Source organism: Microplitis mediator, chromosome 6, assembly GCF_029852145.1.
Source record: "Microplitis mediator isolate UGA2020A chromosome 6, iyMicMedi2.1, whole genome shotgun sequence".
NCBI lineage: Eukaryota > Metazoa > Arthropoda > Insecta > Hymenoptera > Braconidae > Microplitis > Microplitis mediator.
In genome coordinates this window covers 1485015-1500073 of record NC_079974.1, presented here as the reverse complement: position 1 = coordinate 1500073, position 15059 = coordinate 1485015, and the positions used below count along the sequence as shown (strand labels likewise).

Sequence of the window (15059 nt, the reverse complement as noted above, 5' to 3'; positions counted from 1 at the left end):
CTGCTTTTCAAGGAATTTTTGTTTTTCCCGAAAATGAATAATGAATCCCTTCACATAAAGAAACATATTTTTAACCACTCTATCACAAAAATCCATGTGGGAATCCAGCTTGTCGTTTTCGACCTATACGTAGTGTTTTCAGATGGACTCTCTTATGGTTTTCCATAAGAATCCAGCATCGATTTCTATATAGATTTGTTCGTGGTTTCTCATGGAAGTCCACTCTCTCAAACTGGTTTAGTGAATATTCACTTATTCAGAGTGATAGTCGTACCATTTACCCCAAAAATTGATACGACTATAACTCTGAATTAGTGAATTTTCACTAAATTTGCTAGCGAATTTCGCTAATTCACTTTTAGAGAGCACAGTATGCAAAAATACTAATGGAAACCTAGTTTAGAATCCTGTATACATTTATACGTGGTTTATCATAGAAATCCTCGGTGACACGACCGATGACCCAAAGACAACTGATCCTCGACAATTGGTCTCCGACAATTGATCCTTGCGACGATTGATCCGCCGATAAAATATACTTACACACATATAAATGTGAAAAATTTGTATGTGAGTATATTTTTTATGTTACACGCACACAAAATTAGTGAAAAAAAGGGCGTAAAAGGGCTAAAAGGTAGATCAATTATCGCAAGGATCAATTGTCGAGGATCAATCGTCTTTGGATCAACGGTCAGGTAACCGAAATCCTCACCGTACCTAAAAGTATGGGAATCCCTATATTTTAAATTTTATGCTCTATTAAATTTTAACTGGTACTCAATTAACCCTTAGCGGCCACGCGGGGTAACTAGTTACCCTAGACTCAGAAAAAGTTAAATTATAGGTCTAAAACCATAAAAATTGATACAAATAACGGCATTTGCCGATAGTAGACAAGTGTGAAATGTGACTCCATTACATAGAAAGCCGAAAAACTGGTCACATATATGACCAGTTTTTAGAACGCCATCTAAAAACTGACGATAAAAATCATTAGGAATGTTGAAGAACTTTTCAACAAACATGAGACAATCGGTTAAAAGTCTTCAAACACCCATATATCTTGTATAACTAGGTTTTTCCACGTGGGGTAATGAGTTACCCCATGTGGCTGCTATGTGGCCTAGCTGAGATGTGGCCGCTAAGGATCAAATTACTTTCTAAAAAAACGTTTCGACTGCCAGTTCCCTATGATTTGAAACCTGCTATTATTACTTGAAAATTTCAACCATATTTTCTTACAAAGGATCATCACTCTTCTTCACAAGAACAGTAAGACAATACTTGACGATGATGCGTGCATTTATTCTTTCTGTTAAGTTGTACAAACAGTAACGCGCTATATTTCTTGTCATTTGAAGACACTGAAAATCTTAGAGTCTACTTTAGTAAAGTTTACTAAGTTACCCGCATGGAAAAGCTATATATTGTTAAAAGTATATAAAAAAATATATGGTGAATATGTGATAAATATATAGCGGCAAAAATATCTATATTGAAAAATATATGTTTTTTACATATATTGGATTATATATTTATCATAATATATTTACTTGTATATAATGTTTTGTATTTTTCTATATATACTATCTCATATAATGCTCAATATATTCTTGTCATATATGGATAGTATATATATAATTTATAAGTATAATATAATAAACTTGATATATATATCCATATATTTTGACTCATATAATTAGTGGTATATGGTCTCTATATAATTGATTATGTATGAAAGAATTTATATGATTAAATATATGGTTCGCGGTACATTGGAATTATATTTTTCCAGTATATTAAAACTTATATTTTTCGCAATATATTGAAAATTTTATTTTTTCAATACACTTTTTCAATTTCTACTCAATTCCACAAAAAAAAGTCAAATTTATTCTTTTTTCTCCTTCTTTTTATTGACCTTATATTTACTGGCAATAACCTAAGAAAAGTAAAAAAAGTGCCATATATTTTACGATATATTGGAAACCATATATTTCGCAATATATTGGAAAACATATATAAAAAATATTATATATTAATTAATATACTACTTTCAATATAATATGTCAATATAAAAAAGATATATTAAAATATATATGTAAAACATACATAAAAAGTCATATATTGATAAATATATTGATAATATATTCTAGCAATATATTTTTTTTCAATATATTATCATATATTAATACGGCAAAAATATAAATATTATTTTATATATTGTACAATATATCACATTATAATATTCATATATTCTATCATATATGTTTCAACATATAAAGTTTTTTCATGCGGGTAAGCATCGAAATTTTCTTTTTTAAGGTATACGACATTGTTTCATTCTGAATATTTGGCCGTCGAACATAATTTTAAGCTAGTAATTTAACAGGCTAGTTGACGCTTCTGAAATTTAAAAAATCTTTGGAAATCTAAAAAGTACACACCCCAAATGCTTATCATGTTGAAACAAAAATATGGATATTTTTTCCTAATTTCATTGTTTTTTTTTTATTTGTATAATACATTATCATCGATATTTTCGTAAGTTTTTAATTAATAGTTTATCTAGATCTCAGCACTCAAAAAATAAAAATCGGTCTATCGGTTAACCCTGCGGGCCAGCCCCGAAACTTCCCGCTGTTTTCGAGCTCGTTGAGCTCGAAAACATTATTGTGAATACATTTTCGAGCTCTTCGAGCTCGAAAATACTTTGGTATGCATTGTTTTCTAAAAAACCATTTTTTACCATTTCTGTCTCCCACGATATATCGCGAACGAATTAACCGGTTTTGATGGTTGAGGCGGCAATCGACGCGTTTTATGAAGTTCTGGAGCTGATTAGATTTTGAAATCGAATGATTTAATTTTTTTGTAGATATCCGAAAAAAAACGTTTTTCACTATTTTTTTAATCAACGATATCTCGTAAACGAATGGTCCGATTAAGATAATTAAGGCAGCAATCGATGTGTTTTATCAAGTTCTAAAGCTGATCAAATTTTAAAATTGATTTATCCAGCCGTTTTTAAGAAATTTCAAAAAAACTAAAAAAAAATTTTTTTTGAATTCTTTCGTCAACGGTTTCTCTTGAACGAATAAACCGATTTTGATGGTTGAGGTGGCATTCGACGCGGCTTATAGAGTTTTAGAGCTGATTAGATTTTGGAATCAATCCATCGAGCAAATTAAAAGTTATCCAAATAAAACATTTTTGAAAAAATTTTATTTTTGAAATATCTCTGAACGCACCCTACCGATTAAGTTCAAATTTTTACGGCTTTAAGATATTAACAAGCCGCGTCGAATGACACCTTAAAGATCAAAATCGGTTCATCCGTTCAAGAGTTATGAATATTTACATACATACATACGTACGTACGTACACACATACATACACTCGGACATCATCGTGAAATTAGTCAGGATAGCTTCCTAGAACCTCAAAACGTCAAAATCTGATAGAAATTCGGTTTTTTGCAAATCGGACCTTAACCAATAACTTCCCGAATTTTTAAAAATTTTCAATTTTCTCAGCGGGAAGTTAAAAAAAAATAAAAGCAAAATTATTATTATAAAACGGTAACCTTTAAATAAAATAAAAACTTACTATCGACAACTGGTTAAAGTTTTGTATTCGTAGGGGTACTATTAGTGTATATATATAAAAGTGAAGAGGACAAAGAAAAAAAAACATATGGATAGATAGTATACGTAGGACAGAGTGAGATATGAACGACTGTGCACGTGAAGAAGAAGACAGAAAGGCACATGGCGGATAAATTTTAAGGAAAATCTCAGAAAATCCATTGATTTTCACTGATATCTTTCAAATGGGAAGATTTGTCGTTGATTTTCAATAAAGTTCATTTCGAGAGTGAATAAAAACTTATACAATACATGAAAAGAAATTTTCTTAAAAAATTACCTTTAAATTCACTGTAATCGTGGGACGAATGGCCTAATCATTTGTCGAAAAGTGAGATAATTTTTAACTTTTTTTCAACAAATTTTACCGTAGTCTACTGTAAATTTTATTCGGTTTTAAAATCACTTACATATCATTTTCAAGGAATTCGACTATTTTTTAACGTATTTTATTCTAGGCTTAAATGTTTTAGTCAAAATAACTTTCCTAAATTACATGGTATAGGAGGGTGAGTTTTTATTGGTCTGACAACCTAAAACAGGGGTTAAATATTTTTTACATTGTTCCATGATTACCGATGAGTACCTTTATGTCAGTCTGAAGGTTATTCCGACCTGAGTTGTGATCAGATCATTTTTTTTACAATTTATATAATTCGTTCAGTTGAACGTTCGAAACTTCAAGTACATCGGTTTTCGGTAAATTTTATGAAGTCTAACCGCAAAATAAATATATTTTTCCGTAATTTTTAATTTGAAAATGGTAATAAATAAAAGCGCCACATTATGTCCCACGATTACAGTGAATTTAACGGTAATTTTTAACGAAAATTTCTTTCCGTGTAAGAATTGAGTTGGTTAATTGCTTGTGATGGCTTGAATCGCGGCGACCAACAGACAAACATCCTAAAAGACGTCTCTATGAAAATAATTCTATTTTTACCCACGACTGCACGTAGTGAAAAGGGAGAAGTATATGCATCTGCCCAAAGAGTTTTAGTCATTTTTTTGGAATCTAATTACATAAAAAGCTAGTTGACTATTCAAAATGATCAGAATCCAGTGCTGATGGTTATAAGCTATATTTTTATCTTTGTAAAATTGTATTCTTAAAAATATAGTCGATTGTCCTGTCCTACCTGAAAAACTAACAATTTATAGAACAAAAAAAATATTTCCGCTTGAAAAAAAATTTTAAGTCAATAACCCGCATGGAAAAGCTATATATTGTTAAAAGTATATAAAAAAATATATGGTGAATATGTGATAAATATATAGCGGCAAAAATATCTATATTAAAAAATATTTGTTTTTTACATATATTGGATTATATATTTGTCATAATATATTTACTTGTATATAATGTTTTGTATTTTTCTATATATATTATCTCATATAATGCTCAATATATTCTTATCATATATGGATAGTATATATATAATTTATAAGTATAATATAATAAACTTGATATATATATCCATATATTTTGACTCATATAATTAGTGGTATATGGTCTCTATATAATTGATTATGTATGAAAGAATTTATATGATTAAATATATGGTTCGCGGTATATTGGAATTATATTTTTCCAGTATATTAAAACTTATATTTTTCGGAATATATTGAAAATTTTATTTTTTCAATATACTTTTTCAATTTCTACACAATTCCACAAAAAAAAGTCAAATTTATTATTTTTTCTCCTTCTTTTCATTGGCCTTATATTTACTGGCAATAACCTAAGAAAAGTAAAAAAAGTGCCATATATGTTACAATATATTGGAAACCATATATTTTGCAATATATTGGAAAACATATAAAAAATATAAAAAATACTATATATTAATTAATATACTACTTTCAATATAATATATCAATATAAAAAAGATATATTAAAATATATATGTAAAACATACATAAATAAGTCATATATTGATAAATATATTGATAATATATTCTAGCAATATATTTTTTTTCAACATATTATCGTATATTAATACGGCAAAAATATAAATATTATTTTCTATATTGTACAATATATCACATTATAATATTCATATATTCTATCATATATGTTTTCACATATAAAGTTTTTTCATGCGGGAAAATTCGGAAACTAACTGTTGCTCACGTTTCATTTAAATAATTGACAACCTATCGGTCCGATTAACTTCTAAATTTATTGAGCCTTTTTTAACCAGTTTTTTAGGTTGTCGTTAGAACTAATAAAATCGATTCATTTGTTCGAGAACAATATTGATCGAAAACTTGAAAAATATGCAAAACGGTATAAACTACAGCTTATTATGTAAAATAATAGCTTGTGGCACTGATATTTCAGAAAGTAGACACATGGATAAATAATATGATAGTGTTCTTGGTTTTATACAGTACTAAAGATCTAACATGCATACTGTTCCGCTTTATTCTGTACTACTATTCTGACAGCTACTGAGGAAGCAACTGAGCCAGCTAGGGTAAGAGGTGGAGGTAAAACGGCTAGACCGGTGGTGCCAGGAACACTACGGAGCGCATTAATTAACGTCAGTGCGACGTTGTACCACCCTTTGCCCCTTTCCTCATTCAAAGTTTGTAACCATCACCATCATTCCAAAGATCGTGTATTGCGATAAAAGAACAAGAAAAACGAAATATAAACTAAAGTTGTTAAATATTTACTTTATTCCATTGATTTAGCCATAGTGTACATTCATATTTTGTTTTCTAATTTTGCTTTGTATTTTACAAAATGCTTAATGGGTTTAAATTCAGAAAAATTTCCGGATACAACTGTACAGCAACTTGTTACTTGTTGGTTTTGGATTGATAGAAAAATTAGATACACAGAAAAAAAGAATTTCTTGGCGCAAGAAATATTTTGTATGATGAATTGAAGACAAAAATTTTTCTTGGCTCAAGAATTTTTTTCTCGCCTAAAAAATTTTTTTCTTGTTCCGAGAAAATTTTTTCTTACCCCAAGAAAAGTTTTGTTTTTACTTTATAATACAAAAAATTTCTTGGGTCAAGTAAAAATTTTTTGCGCCAAGAAATCCTTTTTTTCTGTGTACATCATAATGTTTTACAAACTGTGTAACTCATTGTCAAAAATATTGAAAAAGTAACATAAGACAAGAATGGTTCTTGATGTTGCTGTGAGTGTAAATATGTACACAGTAAAAAATATTGTGTTCAAATCAACATAATCTGTGTTAGAAGCAGTCCACACAATATTTATGTTGTTTTTACCCCAGACTGTTTGTGATGAATTCCAACACTAAATCTGGGTAACCCGACTAGAATTTCTTAAAAGGATCCGACAAGGACGGTGTCAGATTAATCTTATTTTAAATAAAGCTCTAGAGCCCAGTCCATTTTCGAATCAATCCATCGAGCAGATTAAAAGTTATCCAAAAAAAACATTTTTGAAAAAATTTTATTTTTGGAATATCTCTAAACGAGCCCTAGCCCTACCGATCAAGCTCAATTTTCTTTCAGCTTCAAGATATTAACAAGCCGCGTCGAATGACACCTTAAAGTTCAAAATCGGTTCATTCGTTCAAAAGATACAGGTATTTACATACGTACATACGTACATACATACATGCATACACTCGGACATCATCTTGAAATTAGTCAGAATAGTTTCCTAGGACCTCAAAACGTCGACATCTGATGAAAATTCGATTTTCGTAAATCGGACCGAAACCAATAACTTCCCGAATTTTTGAAAATTTACAATTTTCTTAGCGGGAAGTTCAAAATGAAGTTATAATTTTGAGTGATTTTATGTAATGTAAAAATGTGTTTCTGTTTTCGTAAAAGAAATTAATCGATTTACTATTTTCAACTGGTATGAAATATTACGTGATTTTTTTTAATGTTCACTCTAATAAAAACACTGTCTGCTATCAAAAAATAGCTGAATAATAAATAATCGTTGTTGTCACTTTTGATAGCCTCAAAATAATATATAAATTACATGTAATGAATTTCCGTGATAAAAAAATAAAATGTTGAAGTGAACATTATTTTGTGTCGCCACTGACATTTAAAAAGTGTTGAATTTACTTCTGATATCACCCGAATTTCGTGTTTAAATTCTAACACAAACTTTGTATTTGAAGTGAACACAAATAGTCTGTGTTAAAAAATAACACAAATTTTGTGTGAACCGTTTCTAACACACAGATTACGTCGATTTTAACAGCATAAAAATAATTTGTAGCATAAAAATCTACTTGAAGCATTTACGAATCTTCATTGGCTTCAAGTTCATTTATAAGGAATGCTTTTTAACAGCTGATGCTATCGTTATTTAAAGGAGATAAGTTTCGAAGCTACCACATGCAACGTTCTAAAGATAATAAATTTAGATACAAAATAACTCTAGACCGAAAGTTAGTCACTATTATAGAATAGACGTTGAGAATCATAAATCATCTGTATTAATAAATCAGGAGACGATTCTTTATGTTCTTATTAACCGCGAAATCTACTAAATATATTTGCATGAAACTTATACAGTCAGATTTTTTGTACCTTGGGTATGTTTTTAGTATATTTTATTGTATAAATATCTTCAATGGCACATGTCTTTTAATTTAAAAAGTTATTATAATTTCTATTTAGTATTCGCGCTATTCAAATGACTCGTGTCGTTTGTTTCTATTCAACCTCAACAGGCGTATTGTCTGATTATGCATGACGTTAACAGCAGTTGTCTTTGAAAAAAAAATGAAACAAATCATTTTACTCAGAAACAAGTAATACTAAAGTAACAGTACTTACTACAAATTTCGTACACTGTAAAAAGAGCGGTGTTAAAAATGGACTCGTTTTAACTCCGCCCGGTGTTAAAATGAAATTACACCGGTGTAGGAGGAGTAATACACCAGTGTTAAAAATACCGGTGTAAAAGCGGAGTAAAACCGGTGTAAAAGCGGGGTAACAGGTGTAAAAGTGGATTAATGCCGGTGTAAAAGCGGGGTAAATTGCGTCCGCTTGGAGTATTAACTTTAAAGATTATAAAACACAAAAAATGTTAGTTCCTTACGAAGATTAATAAAAAATATCATTTATTAACAAGTAGAGTGATCGAGTAAGTAAAAATATTCATAAAGTAAAATATTTTAACACCGGTAAAGCATATCTACACCGGCGGCGGCGTTATTTTAACACCGGTCTAAAATATTTACACCGGTGGCGGCGTTATTTTAACACCGGTACAGAATATTTACACCAGTGGCGGCGTTATTTTCACACCGCTTTCGGGGGTAAATTTAACACCGATAATTTTAACACCTACACCGCTTGGACTTACCCCGGTGATTTTTTACAGTGTATTAGTGCTGATTCTAAGTATGTCAATTAATACTAAGCTAGTAACACACTGTAAAAAATCACCGGGGTAAATCCAAGCGGTGTAGGTGTTAAAATTGGCGGTGTTAAATTTCAACACCGAAAGCGGTGTGAAAATAACGCCGCCGCCGGTGTAAATATTCTGTACCGGTGTTAAAAAAAATTCTCCGGTGTTAAAATAACACCGCTGCCGGTGTAAATATTCTAGACCGGTGTTAAAATAACGCCGCCGCCGGTGTAGATATTCTTTACCGGTGTTAAAATATTTTACTTTGTGAATATTTGTACTTACTCGATCACTAACTTGTTAATAAATAACATTCTTTATTAATTTTCATAAAGAACTGACATTTTTTGTGTTCTATAATCTTTAAAGTTAATACTCCAAGCGGACGCAGTTTACCCTGCTTTTACACCGGTATTACTCCGCTTTTACACCGGTTACCCCGCTTTTACACCGATTTAACCTCGGTTACCCTGATTTAACACCGGTATTTTTAACACCGGTGTAATTTTATTTTAACACCGGTCGGAGTTAAAATGAGTCCATTTTTAACACCGCTTTTTTTACAGTGCACTTATTGACATAAATTATGTATCTAATGTATTTTATATGATGTTTAATATACTAAATTCTATAGCTTAGTATACAGAAGATTATTCTTGTTTGAAATGTTATAGTGCCATAGTTTTTTAACTTTCCGCAAAGAAAATCGATGATTTTCAAAAAATTAGGAAGTTATTGTTTTCACCCCGATTTTCAAAATTCGGGTTTTCATCAGACGTCGACGTTTTGAGGTCCTAGGAAGCTATTCTGACTATTTTCAGAATTATGTCCGAGTGTCCGTAAGTGTGTATGTGTGTGTGTGTGTGTGTGTGTGTGTGTGTGTGTGTGTGTATAAACTCTATGTAACTTTTTAAGTAATGCATCGATTTGGATGGTTAAGGCTGCAATCGAAAGAGCTTGTTAGCCATCAACTATTTTGAAAATTCCAGATCATTTGATCAAGTAGACTCAAAAATATTAGCGAATTACGAAAAAAAAACTTTTTTTTTTTTAGTTTTTTATTGATTTCTCAGAAACGACTTATGCGATCAACTTCAAAATCAAATCAGCTCTAGAACTCAATAAAATACGTCGATTTCCAATCCACCCATCAAAAACGGTTAATTCGTTCGCAAGATATCATGGGAGAGAGAAATGCTAAAAAATGGTTTTCTTCGAAAACAATGGCATACAAAAGTATTTTTGACCTCGAAAATAAGTTCACAACAACGTTTTCGAGTTCAAGAAGCTCGAAGATGAAAATTGAAGATGTTGTTGCTAGAGTGGGATATATTCCGCACTAAAAACAGTTCTCTCTCGTTAAACTCCTATGCCACGGGACCGCGTCAGCATTAGATCGTGGTATTGGTACCCCTTCTCTTCCTCTTGGCTTGTTGAAGGTATTATGCAGTCTTGTTCCTTCTTCTCTTTCTTCTTTCGCAGTACATCTTTTGCGTATGCAAAACAAACATTTGGATTTAATCATATATTCTTAGATTACTATTCTAGACCACATATATTTAGATTACTATTTGCACTGATTAAATTATATTTATTAATTTTTTTGTGAACGTAAAATTATTCGTCATTACTGATGCTCGAACTTGAGTCCTTTTGCATATCAAAGCTTGTCCCGTATGAAAAAAGTATATACTGTCGATAATATATAAAAAAATATATGGTAAATAATTGAACATATATGGCGGCAAAATTATTAATATTGATTAATATATGATTTATCATATATAATAATTTATACGTTTAATATTATAATAATCCATATTAGTTATAATATATGTGATTATATACATGTGATATTGTATCAAAAATTATATATCTGCTTTATATATTAATTTATAACGTAAAATATTTGTTTCATCTTATAAATTAATTTATAATTTCAATATTATTATAATCCATATAATTTATAATATATGTAATTGTATACATATGATATTACATCTCAAATTATATTCTCGTTTTATATATAAACTTATAATTTAAATATTATAATAATTTCGATATTATTATACATAAAGAATTTAAAAAATACACTCATACCAAAAATTGAAGGAACAAAAAAATTTTAGAAATTTTTTAGTGATTTTTGCAAGACTGTAACTTCATGAAAATTAATCGTATTGAGATTTAAAAAAATCGGTCTGTAAGTTGACCCTGCGACCAGCCCCAAAACTTCCCGCTGTTTTCGAGCTCATCGAGCTCGAAAACATTATTGTGAATACATTTTCAAGCTCTTCGAGCTCGCAAATACTTTTGTCTACCATTGTTTTGTAAAAAACCATTTTTTAGCATTTCCTTCTCCCACGATATCTCGCGAACGAATTAACCGATTTTGATGGTTGAGGTGGCATTCGACGCGGCTTATAGAGTTTTAGAGCTGATTAGATTTTGGAATCAATCCATCGAGCAAATTAAAAGTTATCCAAATAAAACATTTTCGAAAAAATTTTATTTTTGAAATAACTCTGAACGCACCCTACCGATTAAGTTCAAAATTTCACGTCTTCAAGATATTAACAAGCCGCGTCGAATGAAACCTCAAAGATCAAAATCGGTTCATCCGTTCAAGAGTTATGAATATTTACATACATACATACGTACGTATGTACGTACGTACACACATACATACACTCGGACATCATCGTGAAATTAGTCAGGATAGCTTCCTAGAACCTCAAAACGTCAAAATCTGATAGAAATTCGGTTTCTGCAAATCGGACCGAAACCAATAACTTCCCGAATTTTTGAAAATTTACAATTTTCTTAGCGGGAAGTTAAAAAAGCATTTTATAGCTTGAAATCTCTAGTTTTATATTTGTGCAAATATATACGAACATATATCTATATAAATATATATTTACATACATTTATACAAATATATGTGAACATATATTTATATAATTATATATTTACATGTATAAATATTATATGTCAGTCATATAATTAAATCATATATCCTATCATATAACTTAAAGTATAGTACAAAATATTATAAGCAATATTTATAAGTTAACATGTAAAAAAAATATATAACCGATATATATGTTGCAAATTATAAAATCATATAATATTTCGGCAAAATTTTGTATATGGCTCCATATATGACTTCTTATAATTCAATATAATTTATCATATAATTCGAATTATACTGAAGCTCATATATTGCTTTTTCACACGGGGTAGAACTCTGTCAAACTATGGTCTCAATAGTTAAGGTTATTTTGAAGACGTACATATTTATCATAGACATCTAAATAATCTTAGCAATGCAAATGATATTTGTCAAGATAATTAAGCACTTTATAAAATTTTACTCTTGTACAGAAATTAAATATACAATTTTGAAGTGAGTTTCTTTGAATTGGAAACATCATCGATACTGATATCACTTTAAATAGTGATGTAGACTCACTAGTCTAACTACTTATTCACATTATTGAAAGCGTTTTCAACACTAATCCCTTTCAGTAGTGTTGCAAAACTCACTAGTCGGAGTTCTAATGGCTGCTAGTAAACACTAATGAATTCTCAATGGTTTACATTAGAGTTCATTAGTTTTTTTACGTCAGGGAAAAGTATTATGAAAAGTATGCATTTGAAACATTCCTATAATTACTAAGTTTACCATTATAAATATTTACAAATTTAATGCGATTGCCGTGTATTCATTGTTGTTTTTTTTTAAAATATTATTGTAATTCACTTATAATTTACAACCATAGTAATTACCTCTGGAAATTTCTGACCGTGTAATTATATTATATGAATCAGGGTGATTCAAAAAATAACAAATTTTTTTTTTTCTCGGAAACAGGTTCAAAAGTTTCATTTAAATATAAAAAGACGCCTGCGAAAATTAGAGCTCTTAATATTAACATTAAGAGGTTCCTCATCGCACTTTTCTATTTTCCATAAGAATAACATAGAAAAAATTTTTTTTACGTCTTCTGATTTTTATAAGTAGCTAACGATGCGTCATAGGAATAATTGGCAGGCATGTTTTTGTAGGGAACTGAAGGCTCTACAAAAAAAGATTCTTATCATTTTTTGATAAATCTATTTGTTCAAAAGTTATTTAAGGTTGAAGTGGAATTCATATTAAATTTTGAGATCTTTTTACTTTTCTAGCGAAACTATCAGACCTATTACAAAATATCATGGGATCTTTTTTGTAGACAATTTTATTCCCTAGAAGTTTTTCTTATAAAGTTTTTTCGAATTCCACATTGTTTTTTATTTATTTTCATTTCAATGTCAAGCTCATAAAAAAATAGTCCTCTGATCGATTTTAAGAGCTCGACATTAAAATGAAAATAACTAGAAAACAATGCGGAATTTGAAATAACTTTATAAGAAAAACTTCTAGGGAATAAAATTGTCTACAAAAAAGGTCCCATAATATTTTTTGATAGGTCTGATAGTTTCGCTAGAAAAGTAAAAAGATCTCAAAATTTAATATGAATTCCACTTCAACCTTAAATAACTTTTGAACAAATAGATTTATCAAAAAATGATAAGGGACTTTTTTTGTAGAGCATTCAATTGCCTACAAATGGATGCCTGCCAATTATTCCTACGACGCATCGTTAGCTACTTATAAAAATCAGAAGACGTGAAAAAAATTTTTTCCATGTTATTCTTATGGAAAATAGAAAAGTGCGATGAGGAACCTCTTAATGTTAATTTTAAGAGCTCTAATTTTTACAGGCGTCTTTTTTTATCTAAATGAAACTTTTGAACCTGTTTCCGAGAAAAAAAAAAATTTGTTATTTTTTTGATCACTCTAATATGTATACCCATTTTCATCATCCACCGAACAAAACTCTTCTTTATATAAGTACCAAACATTGTTTGTATTTTTCAGGTAGATCTCAAACCTCATAGAGAACCGACCAAAATTGTGCCATCACCTCAATCCACAGAAAAACGTAGAGCTGAAGATACAGATGCTAACAAAGATCTAAAAAAGGTATGTCACTAATAAATAAGGTTGCGAGAAATTTAGTTAGTAATTAAGACCTTATAATTCAGCTGTGAGTGTTTCTAATTTTGTACAATTAAATACAATTTAGAAAAAGGAAATTTCAAAAAGTTATATTTAACATCCCGGGTCGAAAAATTTGATCTGATTTTAGTCTAACTGGACTGTATTTGGACTACTTGGTCTGTTATTTAACTTCGATAAAAATTTTAATCTATTTTTGATCTACCCGGACTGAAAAATTTGACCTGATTTTAGTCTGATTGGACTATTTGATCTGACTTTGATCTTTTATGAAAATTTTAAGCTGTTTTTGACCTGCTGCTTAAAAAAACAAACGCGTTACGAGCAGACTAAATTAGATTAATTCGTGAACATTAAAAAATTTTAGTTCTGAAAATTTACAAGGACAAAACTAGATTAAATCATGGACTTATAAAATTTCTATTTATGGGCAATATTTATGAAAAAACATTAAGTTGCAGAATTGATTATATTTTATTTACTATTTATTTACTATCTTTTGTTTAAAAATGTCGGCAGTTAATGAAAATTTGAAGGCTTAATTTTTTAGTTGTCTTCATTGAATATTTATACCATTGAATAAAAGTGATAAAACAACTCTTAAAATGTCAAGAATTTTCTCTTATTTACTGGATAAAATTGAAAATATTTTGGCATAAGAAAACATCAAAATTCTTGTGCTACGGAGAAAAATGTTGGCTCGAAATCTACCAATTTTTATTATGCTGTCGATCAAACTTGAAACAGATAGTAAAGTATCCAAAAAATTACTATATGCTCTTGTAAAAAATTATTATGCTGCATCAAAATTATTATAATGTATGGAAGTAATTGATATTGAAGCTCATCGATAAGTTTCTCGCGCGTAATAAGTAATGTGATACAGTATAATCATTTTTTGTAAGAGCACGATCATTTTTTGGATGCTTTACTCCCTGTTTCAAGTCTAGTCGACATCGTTGTAAAAATTGGTAGG

At 29.5% G+C, this 15059-nt stretch overlaps 1 protein-coding gene across 2 annotated transcripts in view; it reads left to right on the top strand.

The window, feature by feature from the left end:
• Positions 1-15059, top strand: part of LOC130670361 (pseudouridylate synthase RPUSD2-like) — a 174538-nt gene that overhangs the window by 103426 nt on the left and 56053 nt on the right. For both annotated transcript variants that reach the window (XM_057473741.1, XM_057473742.1), the window contains one exon: positions 13943-14047. In XM_057473741.1, coding sequence (XP_057329724.1) covers positions 13943-14047 — 105 coding nt within the window. The remainder of the gene's footprint in view (positions 1-13942; positions 14048-15059) is intronic.